General features: G+C 41.2%; 1 protein-coding gene across 1 annotated transcript; it reads left to right on the top strand.

Annotated features, from left to right (window-relative positions):
• Positions 1–20,842, top strand: cog6 (component of oligomeric golgi complex 6). Its single transcript, XM_046389687.1, has 19 exons — positions 1–203; positions 905–1,048; positions 1,265–1,336; positions 1,466–1,524; positions 9,552–9,663; positions 10,002–10,084; positions 10,334–10,404; positions 11,228–11,321; positions 12,120–12,248; positions 13,058–13,149; positions 13,803–13,867; positions 13,992–14,083; positions 14,283–14,400; positions 15,200–15,331; positions 15,453–15,620; positions 16,117–16,224; positions 18,355–18,408; positions 18,529–18,608; positions 20,279–20,842. The coding sequence occupies exons 1-19, from the start codon at positions 69–71 to the stop codon at positions 20,424–20,426; spliced, it is 1,956 nt and encodes a 651-aa protein (XP_046245643.1). The 5' UTR covers positions 1–68; the 3' UTR covers positions 20,427–20,842.
• Positions 20,843–22,524: the final 1,682 nt, after the last annotated feature.

The raw sequence follows: 22,524 nt of genomic DNA, 5'->3' as shown, positions 1-22,524 counted from the left end.
TGACCGGACGTTAATTTCGGACGGACCAAAACATTTTCCGAAAGTTGACGTGGAGTTGTGTGTGTACAATGGCTGATACTAAGGTAGAAATTTCAGCAGATAGCTCCGCTATAACACAGAACCCAAATGCGCCTCCTCAACCTAATAACCCGCTGTCAAGGAAGCTTAACAAAATACTGGAGACGAGGCTTGACAATGACAAGGTGAGTGGGAAGAGTTTAGCTTATTGCTAGCTAGCTAACGTTAGCTAAATCTGCAAGCTAGGCGCGTCACATATTTCTGTTCTTAGGCTATATTGTCACTTTCTCAGAGGTGATTATTTGGATGAGATAACATCACCCCCACTTTTGGCTGTGGTTATGCACAGAAACAAAGCCAAAGAGCCTTTTTCATTTGTCAGGTTCGCATTTTTCTGCGATCATTTATTGTGGTGAGTGGACTGTAAAGTTTATCGCAATTATTCGTTATGGATACAGTGGGTCGTGTCCAAGGGGAATAGAATAAGAAGAATCAACTTTATTGACAGTATATATATTTTTACATTCACACTGAATTCGTCTTCTGCATTTGACCCATCCTTAGTTGAACACACACATGCAACACCCAGCAAAGTACATGCAGTGAAACACACACAGGAGCAGTGGGCAGCATCAAGCGTCCGGGGAGCATATTGGGGGGGGTTAAGTGCCTTGCTCAAGGGCACATCAGCCGGCTAATGGAGGGGGGGGGCATTTTTCGTATTAATCGCTCCACCACACCCAAATTTTTCCTGCAATCGAACCGGTAACCCTCCGATCACAAGCCGCTTCTCCAACCTCTAGGCCACGGCTTACAGCGATAAAACATTTGTAGCAGCAGCACAACTACCTGACATTATACACTAATGTCCCTTTTCTGTTTTCAGGAGATGCTGGAGGCTCTGAAGGCCCTCTCTGTGTTCTTCACTGAGAACAGTTTGCGCACTAGGAGAAATCTTCGTGGTGACATAGAGAGACGAAGCCTGGCCATCAACGAGGAATTTGCACGAATATTTAAAGAAGTAAAGGAGGTAACATCGAGTTTTGCAATAAAATACAAATGTTACCCTGAAACAGCACTCGAGTGGACTTATTTAACCTGCCAAAGCATCCATGCACTGATACTGCACTGATTCTTTGAGCACACAACAATGCACAGGAAGCCCGTTGAACCTAGAGTGTTTGCATGTGTAAACGGGCTACAGTCTCCTCAGCTCAGTTCAACTGTGGTTTCATGTTTTCCACAGGAGCTTGAAAGTGTTCATGAGGATGTGCAGGCCATGAGCACATGCTGTGAAGAAATGACTAATAGACTGAAGGTATGTTTTATTATCTGTGCCTGTCAGATGTCAGAACTCTCAAGTTTGTATAATACTTGACTGAAGATAAACTATTAGCTCGTATTGTTATGGCCATCTTTCATAAACACAGTGACTTTTCTCCCACAGGCTGCAAAGGAGCAAACTCAAGACCTCATAGTGAAAACCAACAAGCTGCAAGGAGAAAAGTGAGTTGACCAATTTTGCATGGATGTGTTTGTGTGGGAGATGTGTTTGCGCGTGCTACTGTGCAAAGTAAGGCTCGTAGTTTGACCCTACATGTGCACTATATTGGAAATCAGACAGACATGAACAAGTAGATAGTAACAGTAATTATTACTGCATATGGGAAACATGTTATTGCAGTGGTTTAAGGGGTCAGTTCAGTTCAGCCTCTAGTTGTTTTGCCTCTCTTCCATGAATAGATGAACGCTTTCTTCTGTGTAGTGACACAGGAAACAAAAATAGCTCCTCAATGTAACCACTCACAACAAGGCCAACCAGGTCATTATTTCTGAAAAGAGACTTTGCTGCTGATTTATTTTCAGTTTTCAATTTTTTTATTTTTTATTTTTTGCACCTTCAAGCACCTTCAAGTGAGATGCCTTCTAGTTTTATTAAATCCAAGAGATGACAGCCACCTCTATAGCTGATATCTCCAAAACTCTGCATCTCATACCAAAACAATCGAGATGGATAAATAGCACTACAAGTAAGAGGAAAGATGCATGTTTTTGTTTTTGTTTTTCTGGTAAACTGTCCCTTAAACTCTAGTAGAAAGTTTATCATATAGAAATGATTTCAGCACTGTTGCAACTTCTGAATAGAACAGAAGAGTCTTTATTGTCATTGTACATGTACAAGAAAGTTGGAATGCAATCCTTAAAGTGCCTTAAGTAAATATAACTATAGAGAAAAAAATAAAACTATAAATACTCTACAGAGAGATCCTGATGACCCTCTGGAGTCATTTCCTCTCTACATAGGGCAACACATCTGTTAATTATCCTTATACAAGCTGTGTTTCCAATTGTTTATTTGCTTAGCCTACTTAGGGAGTCTCCAATATTTACACTAACAGTATTGTGTTCAGAACATGGAGTTATCTGTCTCGGGTAACTGTGAGTGGGACGTGTGATTGTGTTTTACTACTTTATGTGTTTTTTTTTAATACTAACCATTCGTGAACTCAAGGAATCAAGGAACTTTATTGTCATACCAGCTGACATTCACATGTTTATGGTACGAAATTAGGACTGAGGTCCCGGGAGCAGTAAGTAGACTATAAGAATATAAAAATATAAAAAATATAGAGTACGAGGTAAACAAAAAGTTGAATAAAATAGAAATATAAGCTAAATAAAAAAAATAGAATCTAAAAAAAAATATTAAAAATATATAAAACTAGATTTTTTCCTTTAAATAACTAAACAATTAAATAAAGAAGCTGGTTTTAACATATGGCATAAATATGCATGTGCAAGTGTGTGCAAGTATGAGGTAGTCCAGAAAGTAGTCCTTAATATTGCACTTGTGGTATTGCACTTGTAGGGTAAAGTGTCCAGCTGTCTTCTCATCTTCTCCACGGTCTCCACGCCAAATATCACGTTTCCACAGACAAATATAGTGTGCAGGAAGAGGAACTATTCACAGGCTAATCATTTGCCAGTCTGTGTATGTGTGTGTGTGTGTGTGTGCGGGTACATGTGAGAGAGAGGGAGAGATAGAGCGTGCATGGCAAGGGAATGCAGCTGAGAAAGAACAAATACGCTGCATTTTTAAATAGCCTAGTGTAACAACAAAATATTTGTGGGGCTGCCACAGACTGGTCATTGTAGGGGAAACACTGATATAATTTTGATAGTTTGTTCCATAAATCTGGTGGATAAATTCTTGTGTATTTCTTTAACTATCATACACCGAAGTTCATTACACTTTTATAAAGTACAGCCTCAAATTGTACTGTAGAATTTAACGAACAGTAAAAAAAACATTTAAGTAAAATTCTCAATAAAAAACTGAATCTTTATGTATGATGGTGTTTGTTATTGGGCTGTCATAATGGATGAATCACTCTTGTACAAGTGTTGATCTTGGAACTAATAGGGAGACTCAAACTTATCATTGCAAGCATAGCCTGTTTTTCAGTCTGACTGTAACGTAATTGTCATCAAAATGTAAAATAAAACCATCATATGATGAGACCCTGAACTGTTAAACGATCATTTTAGAATGCCAGAGAGGTCGTGAAAATTAAAGGAAACTTGGGAAACTTTATTCTAACTTATCTTAAGAAAGTTCACAGACATCATATGCAGCCATTTCTTCCATTATCTTTTGCAAGCCTGCAAGTCATTTTGGAAACCTATCGTGATCTTCACTAATCCAAACGTGGACACCACGATTTCCAGACAAAAAGCCCTTCAATCAAAGCTCGTGACCGGAACAACAATGATCCACTTTACAAGTGATAAACTTTTATTGCACACGTGTTGTTTGGAAAGTTAGACCTTGTTTAATGTGCTTGCACTTCCTTGTTTTCCAGGGGTTGCCATCGCAAGTGTCAGTTGAAGGGGATTACTACACTTTATCAAAACCTTTGCATAAAAAATACTAAATTAAAATAACTTATTTATTTTTAAATTCTGCACAAATAAATATATGATCTGCCAAGTTAAAGCACTCATACTGTAAGTTGAAGACTAAGTTTCTAGTCTGTGAAATGCAGCTTCTTTTTAGTGTCAGAAGTTGGAGAGATTTGGTGCAGGGCAGGAGGAGTTGGCAAGCACGTCTTTATTTTTGATGAGGAGGGATGAATGATTCATGAGGTTGTGAATATTTCTCCTGCAGTTGTCTATTTGCATAAGGAGGACAGCAATCATCATTAATAAAGGTTTTTTTTGTTTTATTCATCATGTCTTGTGATGTTTGGCCTTGAGATGCAGATCAAAGTAGTTCCTGTTTACACTGGGTTACTCCATGATTTAATTGAAGCCAGGCTATTACAGCTGGAAAGAAGCCCGTCTGTGTGTTCTTGTATTTGAGCCGGAGCATTGAGATTTGCTGACAACACATATTAGGAGCTGTTAGATATGCAGATCCAATATATACAGCTCACCATGACATACAGTCATAAGTGGAGTCAGACAGGGTATCTTGGGTACTCAGCCAGCTGCAACTCTTGGAATACTGATGGATTTTTTTGAAAGTCTGCCAATTAAATTAATCTAGGTGTCGTTAATCTATGAATTTGGCCGGCAGGGTGTTGACAGGGATTTGAAAATGAAGCACCCGCTCCTCTTCGTTGATAGCTGAAGGTTGATGGAGGATTCATTAGCGTTTGTGGCGGCTGTGACCTTAGTGCTCAGTGACCGTGTGAATTGACTGGGGCACGGGCACAGATAATGTGGATTTCTGGCAAAAAACAGTGCTGCCAGCTGTGATGTACCGCAGCAATTCGATGCTTCGCTGGCACGGATTCAGGACCTCCTTGACATAAAGGTGACACGGGAGGGAAAGGAGCGAGACAGAAAAGGAAAGAGATGAGCCCAGAATCTGAGAGCAGTGAAAGACACCAGTGGGGATAAAGCCACCGGTGAATATGTGCAGACAATGAAGTAATGCAATCCATATTGCTTTGTGCATGGGCTCTGAAGGTTGAAGGTAACTGGTCAGAGGTTTTACATGAATGCCCTTCTGAGTGCCCTACCGCCTTGTCCTTTTCTTTGGATAGTGGTCCCATTGGGACCTGCTGTCCATCTTCATGACATTTTCATTCGAAGAACCACTATGACCCCACAGCCAGATGGGATAATGTCTGCACGCCAAGCTTTGACCTTGTCTTTAGCAATTTTGTCTCGGAAGAGCTGCCAGAGGAAGTGTGCAGTCAAGCTGTCCTCCTTCAGCCACCTACCAATCAGCCCACTGAACCACACCAGTCCGGTCTTCTCGGTCAGATTCGTTTCAGGTCATGCAGTCCTCTGCAGTCCCAAGCCACTGTCTTTTTTTTAATGCGTCTTCTGTTGACACTTACTATAGCAGTGCTGCATTTGCAATGTAATCTCACATTTTGTGCTTATAGGGCAGCTCTGCTGAGACTATGCAGTCATTTTCAGAGCTCTTGCAGATGCTCCTGATGTGTATTTACCCGGGAAAGCACGCCTGTTCTGAACTGTTTGCTATCTTATCTGCCACTGGCACCATGTCATTTGTCAGCTTTAATGAAATGGAAAAGAACAGTGGATTGCTTACAGTGTGCAGAAGCAAAGGTGGAAGAGGCGAGCCAATGATATTAGACGATGCGTGTTTGTCTGCCGGCTTTCATATGTGCTCCTCTTTTGTTTTGGGCAGGTCCTGTTCAAAGACGCTGTCAACGGGAGCTCTAAATAGGTGTTGTGTGTTGTTCCATAATGACACGTAACTTTACCCACCTGCCCTGCGCTGTGTGATCTTTGGATTAGCGTGACATGTTATCTGCTGAACAAGTCGAGACTTCTCACTAACGGATGTTTCTGTGCACTGTGTGACCTCACAAGCCGCTGGAGCTGAAGCGGTTAAGACTATCAGTTTATTTCTCCAGCTATTGCTGAACTGCTCACGCAGCTACAGTAGGCCTACTTGGCTGCATGCCAGAGTGCAATGTAGATAAATTTAGTAACCACAACTAAGATTTACCAGCATTCGGCATGTGCGCACCACTCATTTCCCATCCTGCACACATGGAGCCCTGTGTGAATATCAGAGAGTAAATGACAACCTGTGTAAAATGACACTTGAGCCTTATTAACGCTCAGCTGGCTGTTAATGAGGGTATGACTGTGAGTATGCCTTTGTGTTGTTTGATGTGCCCGACTGCGCCTGCACTCAGTGATCACTGGCGTGTGGCTAACCAAAAGCTTTGTTGACTGCCAGATTTCCACCCAAGGCTTTGAAATGGCCCCTAATAGATTTTAATGGATAACGAATCCACATGCTTTATGAATTCTGAGGAGACTGGACAGAGATCAGTTAATCTCCTGATGATTATCAGTGACTTTTCAAAGAAAGAAGTGAAAAATGTCCTGTAAATCTTTGCAGATTTTTACTTGGGCCTGAAGCAATAACTATTTTGTTCCGATTATATACGGTATTGTCCCAGAAAGTATTGTGATAAACAATATAATATCAGGTTTGCTACTGATGTAATGATAATATAATGGCATAAAGTACGCCCTTTGAAGGAGCAATAAATGGAATTAGAATGTATCCACTGAAGTCAGTAAAAATGATCAAGGTGTCGCGTTCAAATATTGTATGAAAAGTTGTAATGTATTATTGTGACAGGTCTTTACTATATGTGTGATAACTAGGGGGCTTGGTAGATGTTAATCACTGTTCCAGTTCTCAGTTTGTAAACTGACAGAACTGCTAGACTGGACAGAAGTGTTACATACCCTGTAACATGTTTCAATCTCATCATGTAACATTCTATAACATGGATCTAATTTCACTTTAACTTTCATTCATTCATTCATTTTTCATACCGCTTATCCATCAGAGTCGTGGGGAGCTGGAGCCTATCCCAGCTGACTACGGGCGAGAGGCGGGGTTCACCCCGAACTGGTCGCCAGTCAGTCGCAGGGCTGATACACACAAAGACAACCACACACTCACACATTCACACCTAGGGGCAATGTAGAGTAGCTGATTAACCGTCCATGTTTTTGGGATTGTGGGAGGAGGCCAGAGTGCCTGGCCTGAGTTCATTTTGCTTGAAACTACAAGCCCAGGGTAACACATAGTCGCCTTTACGGCGTGACGTTGCCGATTCACTCGGGTACGTTGCCCCTCTCTGGTATTTGGTAATTGCAGTCTGGAGAAGAATGTGTCGTGTCCTGACAGCGCTGCAGAAACCCTGCTGCACCATCGTTCTCTCACCCTCTGTAGCTCCCTCAGTCCACCTTTACTCACCTTGTGCAGGCGTGTGCAGTCTGTCTCTTCGCTGTGATTTACGTCCTGGAGGAACAGGTCTGTCACTCTTGGCCTGGACATGAGGAATTGGGGGTATTTCTTATCTTCTGGAGGTGAATCTTGCAAAGTTTGACGTGTGAAAGGTTTCTCTGCTCGTGCTCCCTCGTCTACGAAGTTCAGCGTGTCCATATTGACAGAGCCCTCAATAAATAAGGGATTGGGTACAACTGCTGCCCTAAAATGAACTCATTAGGTCGTCTTTCTGAGAAAGGATGTTGAGAAAATAATGGCTGGTCAAATTATTCAACCCTGAAGAAATTGTTAACAATAATAATAATAAAAACTGATGCTGCCATTTTCATTTCAAAAATTGCAAATGAATTTGTGTTTTCTGTATTGCATTAATCGTTACAATATTAAAAAGTAGCTGTTGAACTCTGAGCTTTGACTTGAAGGCACCAACCTTTGGTAGAAATGTGCATTCCTGTCAGTTCATGACAGAAATTCCATGTTTGCACCGCTGTTGCTTTATAGAGCAGATGATCCGAATAGATTTTTTGTCATAACTTCCTGCATACATTTGCATATTAGTGATAAAATCAGCTTTCTTGAGACAATTATAATGCATCGCTCTACAACAGTTTACAGCTTCCATATTAATGTCGCTCGTGTGTTGTGTGAAAACAAGCATGTTCTTGTGAAAAAAAATTCTGTAATTATACACCACTCAGTTTAATTAATGGCCTCATTAGCATAGCGTATTATTTTTTAAATTTATCTCTGTAACAGTGGTAGAATGCCAGGTAGCTCGAGTGCCTCTTGGTTCAATTTGTAACTGACTTCACTCAGTGCTCTTTCAATTTTCTACTCTTTGTCCTGAAATTCAGTGTGTTTTTGTGTGTGTGAAGTGATGGCCAGTGACGGGTACCTTCCCAGTACACAATATAGCTGTCTTCTGTCACATTATGTAAATAATGTACTGGAATTACAAGTGTTTGTGACATACTAAAATATTGCTTTTGACAGTCTCACAGTGCAAGCATGAAACTCCAAAGGCCTTTTATAGTAGAGGCACAGCTGCTGTGTTGCTATGAAGTTAAATATTTATTATTTTCCTCATTTCTTACAGTTTTGCTGTTGTAGTCTGGTTGCTGTAATTCAGTACATCTTAAAAGTGTGCTGCTAAATCTTATCTCAAATTGTACTTGGAATGAAAGGTCCACCCAAGCTGTTGTGTTTACCTGTGATGAAAAGAATATCAACACTCCAAACTCGTAAAAGGCAAAAACGCCTCAAGGTCCTGTGCGTGGGGCTCAGCGAGTTGTGCCGAGAAATACGAAATCATAGAACCCTGTAACAGATTTACAACCCTTTACTTCCAACTGGCTGAGCTCTGGTAATGGTTGTGTGGGAGACAATGGTTAGATAATGTTGGGTTCTACTCCTCCACCAAAACAACCTGGTGATTTACTGATCCAGCCTTTTCACAGTCTGGGGAGAGAATATAGACGAGGTGGTTTGGATGGAAACATGGACACAGAGGGAGGACTCATTCTTGTTCTTCTATTGCGTGGCAGAGTTCCCTGTTTGACTGAGTCGGTTGCCATAGTCACTATTGTGCCGAGACGCTTACAGTGACTCGATAGTTATCACTCTGCTCTTGTTCATAGCGACAAAACCTGGCCATTATGCGTTCACTTTGTTTCTTTTGTCTCCCTTTGTTATTCGCGTTCTCACTGCTGCACTTGATATCTTTACTCTGTGTCACACCCTGTCATACTGTCCGACGCATTTCACTGAGAGCTAATGCCTGTGTGTGTGTGTGTGTGTGTGTGTGAGAGCGAGAGAGCGAGAGAGTGTGACTGCCATCTGCTGTAGAACATCAAACATTACAGCTTGTTGACAACATGCACCTTTAAATGAAAGAGCACAACTTTGTATTCCTTACTGTCAGGTCATTTTATTTTTGCAGTGCGGAAACACAAAGTGGATCGCAAAATACAGTGATAAAACTAATGGAAAAAAAAGAAAAACTGATGAGAAAAAATGATGAAGGACAGGAGGAAAAGAGTGAATGCTTTTGTGAGATAAACTGAAGACCAGTTGGCCCAACTTGAGCTCTCCTATGGTTGATGACAGTCTAAGCCAATCACCAAGAAAATGCCCAACTGAATAGAAACTAAGAGACAAAACATTATGAGAGGAAAATAATCCTGCAACAATGGCAAGGGAAGGAAATTAACAATATTTATGTCTCCCCGCCTAGCCATCGTCTGGAGGTGAGAGCTCAGGTTGCTCAGGCTTTCCTTGCCAAGTTCCAGCTCTCTAATGAGGAGATGGCCACACTGCGAGGGGCTCGGGATGCACCTATCACTGAGGTAATCTCCATTATAATTTATTCTGATGAATTAAATGGTGTGAATAATCTTCACATACACATTCCCAGGATGTGAGGGATGCAATATCATTGACAGAATAGTGTCTCCTTCATCAGTTGCCTTTAGTTGAATGGTGATTGATCTCACTGTGTCAACATGCTGCCATCATATCTAATGAGTCAATCAGTTACAAATGCTGCGATTGGTAACCTCAGAAAACATTTGAACTGAAGCTGTGATATTTTTAGTGCTTTGGCAATAAATGTTCGTTGACTTGTGCATATCTGCAACCCGTATGGTTCCTAATGTATTCATTGGTGTGCCATTCAATTTCCCAGGATTTCTTCAAAGCTCTCAGCCGAGTGAAGCACATCCATGAGGATGTGAAAATCCTCTTGCGAACCAACCAGCAAACTGCAGGGTAGGGTGCGCATCACACTTCACTGTGTTACTCTGTGCTCCATTTCCTCTGACAGAATACAATCACAGAGTGTCTTTTACAGTGACCCTGTTCTTACTGTTAAATTCATGACATTTATTTTTACCCTGAATGGTGGAACAGACAAGCAGGGGGGAAAAAAATACCCCGGTCTGGTATGTCACTGTCAGGAATCTGACAGTAGGGTTATGGGTATGTAATGTGTGGTCTTGGTTTGCATGCTTGTTCCAGGCTAGAGATCATGGAGCAGATGGCCGTGTTACAGGAGACATCGTATGAGCAGCTCTACCGCTGGGCTCAGAGTGAGTGCAGCACACAGGTCATAGCACGATCACACTATGTACACATCGCACAAGGTTTCTATACTGACCTGAAAAGAACTGAACACAAAGCTGTGCTATTTCAAGTGAGTGTTGTTGTGGCGTGTGTAGGACACATTTGAGGACTCATGTGACTCATAACCTCTGACTGAGTTTTGCCAAAAGAATGCTGGAGACCAAAAATTTTCCTCAGCTTAGCCATGTGTTTTGTCATTGAAATCAAAATGGAAATAAACCATTTGGATCACAGAAACCTCATTTGTATAATTATACAGCAACAAAGTATAGAGCATTTACTAAATTATGAGTTGCTCTATAGACACTTATTTGCTGTGGTTAAGGTTTGCTAAGAGACCCAAATCCAAAAATTTGCTAATGGTGAACGGTTTCATTATTAATATACATCTGTCGGTTGTCTGGTAAGTGAACTACGTTTTCACAAAAACATTTCTGCACGTATCTTTTGAAGCAGCATTTACTTATATTTCCAGCATTATGCGAAACCTAACAAGACGGAGCGTGTTGATCCGTTTTCTCCACAGTCTGGCTGCTGCCTGTTTGTTGTTTGATTGAAGCATAAGTAAACTGACTTCTTGGTCCAAGCTCATTGGAAAATGTGATTGAAAAATTTCTTGGTGCTTTGGTTTGCTTCTTGCTAGAATGGTTGCCATGGTCCAAAACATTTTGAAACAATGAATGGAGCATAATGTAATCATAGTTACTAGAAAGACTGCAGCTATTTAGTTAGTTGGTTCACAGTGTTTAGATTTACTTTGCTTATGCAACTTCCCTTCTTTGCACAAAGATGAATGCAGGGCACTGACCCAGGAGACCTGCGATATCAACCCTGTCTTGACTCAGGCCATGGAGGCCTTGCAGGACCGGCCCGTCCTTTACAAGTAAGATACAAACAAACACGCACTCTTACAAACATCAGCATCAGCAATTGTTTTAAATTAACATAACATGCCTTATGGTCTGTCCCTTCATTTATCCTCATCTCTGTGTCGTTAAAGAGCATTAACAGCCACTAGAAGTAGATCTGTGTAGTGGTAAATCAGGAGAAACAGCAGGGTGCATCTGTAGAGTTAGACTGCATACACAATCTGTTGATAAAATGAAATTAATTGTAAAACTAGTGTGACTCATTTGAGAAAATTGTAATTTTTGTGCATATCTAAACACCAGTAGAAAAATGAAATTGAATACAAATGTTTTAAAAATAATTTAGACTTCATAAACAATAAGTAATTGCACAGTAATTTACACATTTTCTGATGCATACTGGGAATTTAAGATTGTTCCTAAAGTAAAACAGCTCAGGAAATGTTCACGTGTTACTCCAAGATATGTTTTCTTGGCACATCCACCTTCTGTCTGTCTGCATTCTCTGACATGCACCTGTCACAAGTGCCCACAATGTGTCCAAGGTCACTCACTGGCTGGAGATGTTGAGGCTGGGAGAGCAGAGACCAGCTTTCCTGGAATCTTAATTCAGCACTATCTTGTGTTTAGTCTGTCACAAAGCCCTGCCACCGCCAAGTAATCAAAACAACCTCAAAGTCTTTCCTTTTGGAAAAGCTGCCTTCATTGTTGACGTATGTCAGCAGCTGACCTCCGACACACAGTCTGCATGAAAACACATCTTTTCACACGAGGATTGGGTGTGGAATGTCGCCTTCTCTCTCTCTCTTCAGGTACACTCTGGATGAGTTTGGGACTGCACGCAGGTGTGCGGTGGTACGAGGTTTCATCGACGCCCTCACCCGCGGCGGGCCAGGAGGAACTCCTCGCCCCATAGAGATGCATTCACATGACCCCATGAGGTACATCTCCAGTCCCATTTATGAGTTGAACACTGCCAGCTGTTGGTGTAATTAAACAAAGAGCAAACTTCAGTTGTGATGCAGTTGTAAGCATGTTTTGATGGAAGAGAAATGCATTTTGAAGGTTTGAAGGTATGTTGTTGCTAAGGTTTTCAGTTAGTTTTGCGATTAAAATAGTATAAAAAAAATTCATCTTAAAAAATTAAACTTGCATCCAACCCCTGAATAAATATTTAAGCTATAAGCATTCCACTGTGTATGTGTCGTATGATTGTAAATATCATGATTCCTAAACATAAATAAATAAACAATAATAAATATATTAGATTTAGTTCCTGACTCCTGAGATTCTTACATTTTAAAGGCCAATTTAAGAGGATATTAAATATCTGTTTTGTCCAGAGTGTGTTTGTGCTTCCAGCTGTACCACATCCTCTTCCTCCTGTGCCCAGGAGCCAAATGGGAGATTTTCTCAGAATACCAGCCATGTTTAGAACACAAAATCACCTCCGCTTTATAGGAGGCATTGGCAGTTCTGAGAACATCGAGTTCTTTCTCACCTCCATATGTCCTCACACTCACTCACAAACACACACACACACCCAGACAGGCTTACACACAATAATTCAAGTTTAACCTTGCTGTTTTCCATTGTTATGTAACACCAAAAGCCACGTTTGTGTGTGAATGGAGTGAAACACGTTGACCAATGGCTCGGTGTAGCTGTGGTCACGGCGTAGTAAGATTAGCCCTTGGGTTGGCCCCTCATTACGTAGTGTTTAATACCGACTGTTTCATCACTCTTTCAGATATGTTGGGGACATGCTGGCCTGGCTGCACCAAGCCACTGCTTCAGAGAAAGAGCATTTAGAAGCTCTGCTGAAACAAGTCACTCTGCAAGGTATGATGTTTCCAACTTGCTAACTGTTCTCCATCATCTCCAGTTCATTCACATCATAAACTGGATGGAGTTTGGGCAACCCGTCCTTCAGCAGAGGTTAGGGATGTTGGCAGCAGTTGGAAAGTGTGAACACATCTAATTCCAGTACATTTAGTTCAGCTTGGTGGACTAATCCTGTGCTTGTTTCTCCAATTTAACTTCTTCAGTTCTAATCGCAATTAGCAATGAAGACAGCTATGTAAAGGATTCAGTCAAGACTGCACTTTATTTTTGATCCATTTTGTTAAGCAAAGCTATTACATCAAATGTTAGCATTCCTGCACATTTTGCGGTGGTTGTCTGCAGTTCACGCCAAACAAATCACATGAGATCCTGTGTTTTCAGGCAGGTGTCAGTGTTATATTATATATTATATGCTGCCACATTTGTAAATTGTAGACTCAGTAAATACATTAAAATAATACAGGAATGAATTTGAAATGTTGTGAGCCTGTGTTGTACTGTTAGTTTGTTACTGGTCATGCATGTTTATTTTGGATCCAAAAGAGGATTTTTCTCTTTACTCTGCTATTTCCATGATATCCTGAACACAGCTGTGTATGTGTGTGTGTGTGTACATGTGTGTGTGTGTGCCTGTGTTCCTCTTACATTAGGTGTAGAGGAGAACATGCAGGAGGTGGTTGGTCACATCACTGAGGGAGTCTGCAGGCCACTGAAAGTGAGCAAACAAATTAGTTTAAGAAGCTATTAAAGAACCACCGACCAGCTCCGGTGAATGCATACAGTGTTCTGTCGTGTTCTGCTCATGTACTCACGCTAAGTGTTATTGATCCGTCCCTCAGGTTCGAATAGAACAGGTCATTGTGGCTGAGCCAGGCGCTGTCCTGCTTTACAAGCTTTCCAACCTGCTGAAGTTTTACCACCACACCATCAGGTATTCTAACTCTTCAGAAAAAAACTCACCAGTGACTTAAATGATCAGTTAATTGCTCAGCAAATGCAGAAGACATCAGTTTTACATTTTATAGATGTAAACAATTAGTTGATGAAGTAAAAAACAAGATAACTCATAATGTAAATATTTGCTGCATGCGGTCTGAGTTGACTCCTCTTTCTGTCTGATCTTTGTCCAGCTCGATCATTGGGACCAGTGTGGCCTCCTTGCTTGTCACTATTGAAGAAATGCACATCCTCAGCAAAAAGATGTTCTTCAACAGCCTCAGCCTTCATGCGAGCAGACTTATGGACAAGGTAGAGCATTTATTCATCATCCCTAATATTGTTTTCATTTGTGCAGAGAAAGTGGTTTCTTGGAAAACAGTACGATTGCCTCAGGAAAGAGATAGAAGAAGAATATAGACGATTTGCCGTCATCTTTCCTGAAATCACTTAAATGACAGTGCAGAAGTTCAGTATTACACCCTGTGGACACACATTGTGTATTTCAGCTCTGTGTCGAAACCCTCAAAGACAACAAGGCTATTTCTGAAGGACTTGTGCTTGTAAACAGTTTTAGCCTGTTGGCTACAGCATGGAAAAGATACTAGCTGCCAAAAAACTCCAGACTTGCTGCCATTTAGTTAAATTAGCACCAAAATACACCTCAGCACAAGCAGGAGCTCCTCCACATAACATGCTGGCTGTGTACTGATCAATAGCAGTTACAAGAATTGTCCCTGTAGCTCGGTGTTAATCAAATTGGAGGCCCTCAGGGTTTTGGTGTCAATTCCAGCTAATGCCAGGAACACGGCCTTCTCATAATTTGCTCTATTAGGTGGACAAAGGTGGTCGGGCTCAGTTCTGTGTTTTCTATCCAGAGGCCAATGAAATCAAAACCCTCTTCATTAAAAAAGCTTTTCTCACTCTGAACAAGCCTAGGTGCAGAGTAGCAGCAGGAGGCAGTTGTATGTTCAGTCTGTCATGCTGCTCATTAGGGATGTTTAACACTTGAATAATGTTGTGAGGACCTTTTGTCTCTGTGAAGGCTACAGCCACATACGACTAACTTCTGCAAGAATAACTGTGCTCTTTTGCTCCATTGCCTGGGCAGGTTGAGCTGCCACCTGCAGATCTGGGACCTACAGCCTCCCTCACACAGACTCTCTCCCTCCTCAGGGAGGTGCTGGCCTCCCATGACTCATCAGTGGTTCCTCTGGATGCCCGCCAGGCTGACTTTGCTCAGGTACCACTCATATCTATACAATAAGATCAGGATGGGATGAAAGTTTTAATAATAATTTTTTAATCACCATCTGTCAAAGTCAGTGATATTTCACTCCCCTGTTTGACTTTGTCTCTACCAGGTGCTCTCCTGCATCTTGGATCCCCTCCTGCAGTTGTGCACAGTGTCAGCCAGTAACCTCGGAACTGCTGACATGGCGAGCTACATGGTGAACTCGCTGTATGTCATGAAGACCACGCTGGCTCTCTTTGAGTTCACTGACAAGAGGCTTGAGATGCTCGAATTCCAGGTCTGTCCAAATTTTAAACAGCTATCAACAAATTAGTAGTTTATTGGACCATTACAAATTTTTAATTATCTGTTACATTATATTTAATTATAGTTAATGAAGGGTTTGAATCTGATAATAACATCCTTCACCTTAGTAGGACAAGATGAACTAAATCATGAAATAAGAATGTTATTCAGCATGAACAGTCTGTGCGTAGGGGTATTGTTTATTACAAATAGTTAATCAGTCTTTAGCTTTTCATGGAAAACCCACAGAGCTCAAATCTTTTTATCAAAAAGATTTCTTTTACTGTCTCATAGAACGGTGCGCGTCATGTAATGCTGTCATGCTCCACTGTGCCATATATCCTTCTATTTTTAGTGCATCTTTTGTAATTGAGCACTACAAGAGCTCCTTTGCAAGTTTCATTATCAGTAGCACTGTGGTTGTCCATTAACCACAAGTACCATACGTTCACACTGGATTTTAAGCCACTCTCTCCCACATCTCCTAGATCGAGGCTCACCTCGACACTCTGATCAACGAGCAGGCATCCTACGTGCTGACCAGAGCCGGACTGAGTTATATCTACAACTGTGTCCAGCAGCACAGTGCCGATCAGGTGTGGAGGACTTAACTGTGTATTGAACTGCATTCACATGTGAAGTTATAGAACTGCAGGTTTTTTCCTCACATCCCTCCTGCTGGACTCCCTAAGTGTCCTCTTTTATATTATACAGGCCCTATTGTTTACAGTATGCTACCTCTTTGGACTTTACAACAGCTGTCGCCATGGTTACCACATGACCGATGTCTTTATTAAGGCTTAATAACATTTCTATCAGATTTTCAGATGAGAAAGGGATACTGGGAGGCAGATTACATTATGTGCTATTAAAATATATTAGCTTCTCCAGAAGTGTCCTGTGCAGATGAGAGAGATGATGCCCTGGAGTCTTCCTCCCTCTTTGTGACACACTTTGCCACAACTATGGATCCCAGTCAGATCCATAGCTGCGGTTTAGAATGCAAGTCTTGAAAACCTGGGTCGTGTCAGGACACACCACACCCTGCTGCTGCTGCTGCTACTGCTACTGCTCAATGCAAAGCTCAATCAAGAGCTGTCATTCTTCTGCGGACTGCTTCTCTCCACGGGTGGCCTGGCTGTCTTGGCTTTCCTTTAAATAGTCTTCTGTTTGAAAGGATTGAGTCTAGTTGTCTACACTTGACGGCATCCCAGATGTCAACGCATGACAAGGATCCCCGAGTTTATTTTAGACTCTTCAGGTTTACTTTTGCTATGTGCTGAACATTTTATCCCTGCAATTTTCTGCGATACATCAGATGAACATGTCAGAAACAAGAGAACGGTTATTAAAACAGTACTGTTCACTGGCTAGTAGCTGGCAGATGAGTTTGTAGGCTCCTAGTTTGTTAATGTGCTTATATCTCCATAAAATCACTCCAGGTTCTGCACTGTAGTTTTGACCCTTGCACTGCCGTCTATTTGCTGCTTTTAATGTCAGCAATTTAGGCATTTAAGCTTGGCTTAATGTTGCCATTTGGGATAATCAGTGTCAGCTAATTGCCTGAAAGGTACCTGCTGTTGTGTTCATGAAGTCGGTTATTGGCTTACCTTCAACACTATTTGTCGGGTTAACATTAAGGTTTAAGGACAGAATTTCTCCTTTTTGCAAATCAAGATTCACAAGTTTTGTGTGAATAAAAAATGTTTTTGCCCATCAGTCTGTATGGTGCTGTAGAATAGGGTTGAATGATGTACTGAAGGTATAAGTTTTCAGTACATGACTAGTCTGAATCCCATATAATGGAACCGAGAAGAGTGACAACAGCCCGAACAGATGTTTAAGTCAACCAACCAGTCAACCATTTAAAAAGTATACCGTAGAAGAAATGTCATCTACTGCCTTCATCCTTTTCGAGCAGCAGCTAAGGGCTGTGTCCCTCCTCACTTGATGTGTATTAATACTGTGAAATCTGTGTACTTATACTGCAGTATTAATTTCCTAACAGAGATGCTATTCTCTGTTTCCTGCCCTGGGACTTCAGATGTAAATAAGCTTATAGCTAATTCTGGTACAGCTAATAAGCTGTGCACTGACAAATGAGCAAATGAATAAAGAATGAATAATGCAGACAAACGACAAAGGAAGAAACCTTTTCAGCGCTCCCTGTGGATTTGAATGAACTCAGTTACCTGACATTTGTTCAGTTCACTTCTGATTATATTCGTTAGCGATTAATCTGCCAGTTATTTTTTATGATTAACCAATTCTTTCTTTTTATTGAGACTATAAAATATCAAAAATGGTGAATAAATCATCACAATTTCCTAGAGCCCAAAATGACATTTTCATTTTCTTGTTTTCTCCAGCCAACACTCCTCGACCTTTTTATAAGGTTTCTATTTTATAATATTTAAATACTTATCTTACTTATCTATTTTTCGTATCAGGGACAAAGAGAATTTCACTGCACATTGTGCTGTGTGTGATTGTGTGTGTGTGACAAATACAAAATCTTGTGTCTTGTAAGTGACAAAGAAAAACAGCAAATTCTCACATTTAAGAAGGTGGAACCAGCAAATGCTTTTAAAAGAGGCCACAGTAGAGTAATTTTCTTTTGATCGACTAATTGATTAATTGACTAATCGCAGCAGCTCTGCGTTGTCGCTGTTCAAAAAGTATGACTCCCAGTTCCCTTCTAAACTGATGTAACTTTTTCGTCTCAGGGTCCCCTGTCCGTCCTCCCCAGCATGGACAGCTCTTCTGTGAAAGCAGCAATGGTGAGTTACACCAAGTGTGTCAATGAAACAATTTCTCCCGCAGGAACCAATAAATTCTCCCTCAATTATTATGCTTCTTTGACTCACCACCCGCTGGTTACTCCCTCACACAAACAACAGGTCCAGTTTGATCGGTACTTGTCGTCGCCTGACACTCTTGTGATGCCACAGCTCAACTTCCTGCTCAGTGCGGCCATCAAGTGAGTTCTCGTCTCGTCCTTGTTGTTGGATGACAGCTCCCTCTGTTCGGGGGAGGGAATAGCATACATGCAATATTCAGGCTTGAAGTTAAATGTTTACAGCATCACGTGGTGTTTCAACAGGGCTAAGAGCACATTCAGAGTGATAAAAATAGAACAGGAGCATTGACCTAATAATGTTCAACGTTCATTAGTTTCCCAGATGTAACACGATCATTACTGCATTCCAAACAAACCACTCGACTAAATGTACTGCGATTTTGGACGCTAAATTGGTAAAGCCACCAACACAGTGAGATAGCGGCTGCGTGTATTTGTCTTATTGATCAGAAAATGCACATGCTTTTAGCTCAATACAGTTGCTACATTGGAGCACCCTTTCTATGAGTCACGCTTACTGGGAAGTGCAGCAGGCTTGAGGAGCACTCTGTACCTCAGGTTAATGTTCTCTATTAATGGACAAGGGAGGACTGATGGGCAGGACGCCATTAATTAGCTTCTGGCCCATTTCTTACCTACACTCGTTCCCTGAAATCATTCCTCCTCTTTGTCTTTCTCTCTCTCTCTTTCTGCCTTGCTATCTCTCAGGTCCATTTCGGTGTTCACCTAAATACACAAAAACACCGAGCAGCACACTGAAAACACTCCTGGAGTGCACAAATAATGGGAATGTACTTTTAGACTCCCTTCGTTTCACATTTTGTGTTAGCACAGTGCACTTGGTGTGGATTAAGGTGTCATAGGCAGCACTGTGGTTCTCTGTTCTCTGTGGGCCAATTAAAAAATATGGATCTCAAGAGCCTGAGCGGGATGCAACAGAGGCCCTCCCACTGCGTCCTTGAGTCCTCTCACTGGGCTCTTCAGTCCGACTGTTGCATCCTCATTTTGTGCTCCACTGCAAGAAATAGTCAAATTATCTCCTTCACTTAAGGGTGTATGTGGAGGGTTTTTTCCCCCTAAATTACATTGTATCAATAGACGTGGAAGAAAATGTTTCTAATTAGATTTTTTGTCAAATGCTTCAAGAGACATATACATTTACTTTCTTGTTTCAATTAATTAATAGATTGGTCTATAAAATGTCACCAAATGACAGTCTTTAATTGCTGTGTTTTTTTCCAGCAGTTGAAAAACCAAAAATATTAAATTTACTGTAGTGAAACACCAAGCAAAGCAGATAGTTCTGACAATTTAGAATTTGAGATGGTCAACTTACCAAAGTGATTAAACAAAATAGTTGGTGAATCATTTTTTTGTCCATTGACCAGTTGTTGCAGCTGTAACAGAAAACAGAAAAGAAATCTGTATGAATTTGATTTTAAACATTTGCAGAAGTCCATGAAAAGAAAAGTAATAGCATACTTCAATTTTTTGATGAAATGATGACACCTGATGCTTGTGTATTAATACTGTAATATGTATCCATAGATGGCAGTGTGCACCACATACTGCCACTCGTCGTTTCGACACAGCGGGGGCACAAAGTGGTCACTGAACAAAAAAAAAGTAATTAGGACAAATTCTTACTCATGGCTGACTTGTTTCAGCCCTTTATCAGTGACTAATTACAGCACAGCTCTGCTTTTAGAAGTGCTGTCATTTTTAAAGGGCCCATTCACGACTGGTTTTGCCAATTTAAAACTCTAAGGACTTTTTATCTGTTTGTGCAGGGAGCAGATTTTCCGTCAGTCAACAGAACTGGTGTGCAGAGCCTATGGGGAGGTTTACACAGCACTGACCAGCCCAGCTAACGGCTACAAAGACCCAGAGAACCTGGTACCCAGATCACCTAAGCAGGTTCAGACCTTGCTCTCTTGAGGGACACTTCACCCCACCTGGTTGTTCTCAAAAACAAGGGGAGTGAAGGCCGGCCTGCAGATTATTTAAAGACCTGTGTAATTTGTACAGTATAATAATACATATGTAGATAAAAGTAGTTTTTAAGGTGGGGTTTTTTGTGGGAAATATGGGATGTGGGTTGCTAACCTCAGAGAGACACTCCTGTATGCCAGGAAGAAAGAACATTATATGTATATGATCTCTCATATACTATTTTGAAGTCTTTGTACTTAAACTGCTGCAGGCAGTCGTGTTGTTCTTTTTCTGTGTAAAGGACACACTGTATGTCTCATTGTTTCTGTCTCTGCTCTGTACTCTGTGGTTTATAATTCTACAAGGCAATGTCTTTTTATTGAAAGTATTGGACATTATATAAAACAAAAAGATAGACTGAATTTAAAGGATTTGTCTTATTTTTCCACATTCAAAAAATGTTCAGGGGAAAATTCAGCCAGAATGCCAAGAGGAACCTTAGAAGCTTCAGCACAATCTTTGTGTTTATTTTAATCTTAACTGTTTTGAGTTGTAGGCATAAAATGGAAAATCTCTCTTGTCATTTCATTTTGCTGTTTAAAAAATGTCTACCATGTTGGCTAAGATGTGAAAACAAGACTATAATGATACTGGATTTAGTCAGTTCTGGTTACTTCTGCCTTTAAGTTAGTCTTTTGCCATTTAAAACACATTACGGTGTGCCAGATGGTTTCTCACCATTAGCTCAACACAATTTTTTAATGTACTGATATAAACCAACTGGTTCACTGTGTGCTGTCTTTTGGTCCCAACTTCCTTCCATCCATCCATCCATTCATTCTGTTCTATTTATCTGGCATTGGATGATGGTGGCAGAAAGCTAAGCTGGGTATTCCAGATGTCTTTCTCCAAAGCTACTCCTGGGGTATCCTGAGGTGTTTCCAGGCCAGATGACATATGTAATCCTCTGGGAAGTTCTGGGGGTCTCCTACCAGTTGAGCTTGGCCTGGAATTTGCTGCAGCTGTCTGCCTTCGACATGAAAGAGCAGGTTCTCTGCTCCAAGCTCTCCCCAGATGTCAAACCTGCTCACCCAATCTGTAAAACTTAGCTCAGCCACACTACGGAGGAGGCTCCCATCCATGATCTCATTTCTCCCGGCTCCGCTTCCTCTTCGCCGCAAGTGTCCATCACGACGCCCACATTACTGCTGACACACTGCACCAATCCACCTGTCCACCTCATGCTCCATTTTACCATCTGATTCCAGAGATACTTGAACTCCTTCACTTGGGGCAGCACCTCGCTCCCAGCCTGGAGAGAGTGATTCACCGTTTCTAGCAGAGAACCATGGTCTCAGACTTGGAGGTACTTCTGATCTTTTTTTTTTAATATTTAAACACACAGTATGTAATTTCTCCCACTAGGACCACTCCTGATGAAAATCTGTCTACGTGATAAAAGTCTTGAGTCTTGAGGATTAAAATGTGCATATCCTGCGTCATAAAAGTTTAAAAGACCCCGCGAGCAGCTTTCAGTCATTAACCTCAACAGAATCCAAAAATTGTTAGACATGAAACCTCAAAAGAATTGGTCCAAATCCAGATCTAAACCAATACATATCAACACTATCTCTGAAGACTTATCTTTAAATGCTCATGCGGTACAGTTGAACCCAACAGGGCGGTATTTTCCATTTCTTTCTTCCATTTGGCAGTTGTGACAGGGCGTCATAGCGGTGAAAATCTGACACCACCCAGCTCATGTAATTCCAAGTAAAGAACCAGTAAAACAGTAAAGATAAGTGAATATTGCACTGATCTGTTGTTATGGTCTCTGGCCGAAGAGGCAGCATTTCGCTTCTGCTATCTGATATCAAGGTTCATGGCAGCAGGCCTGGTCTTGGTTGCACTGCCAACACTAAGTCCCAGGATTTCCCCAGCTCACCGGATGTTACTCAGATATCATTGGCTAGGACATTGAGTACTGGGAATAAATGGAATACCACAAAGTTCAGCATCTGGACGGCACTCTTGAGTCCTTTAAATAGACCAGTTCTCTCCTCCAGTTCTGCTTGGCTCAGGTCGGATACGAGTTGGATCTTGA

The sequence above is a fragment of the Scatophagus argus genome, chromosome 5 (assembly GCF_020382885.2).
Source record: "Scatophagus argus isolate fScaArg1 chromosome 5, fScaArg1.pri, whole genome shotgun sequence".
NCBI lineage: Eukaryota > Metazoa > Chordata > Actinopteri > Scatophagidae > Scatophagus > Scatophagus argus.
This window is presented reverse-complemented; position numbering and strand designations above follow the sequence as displayed.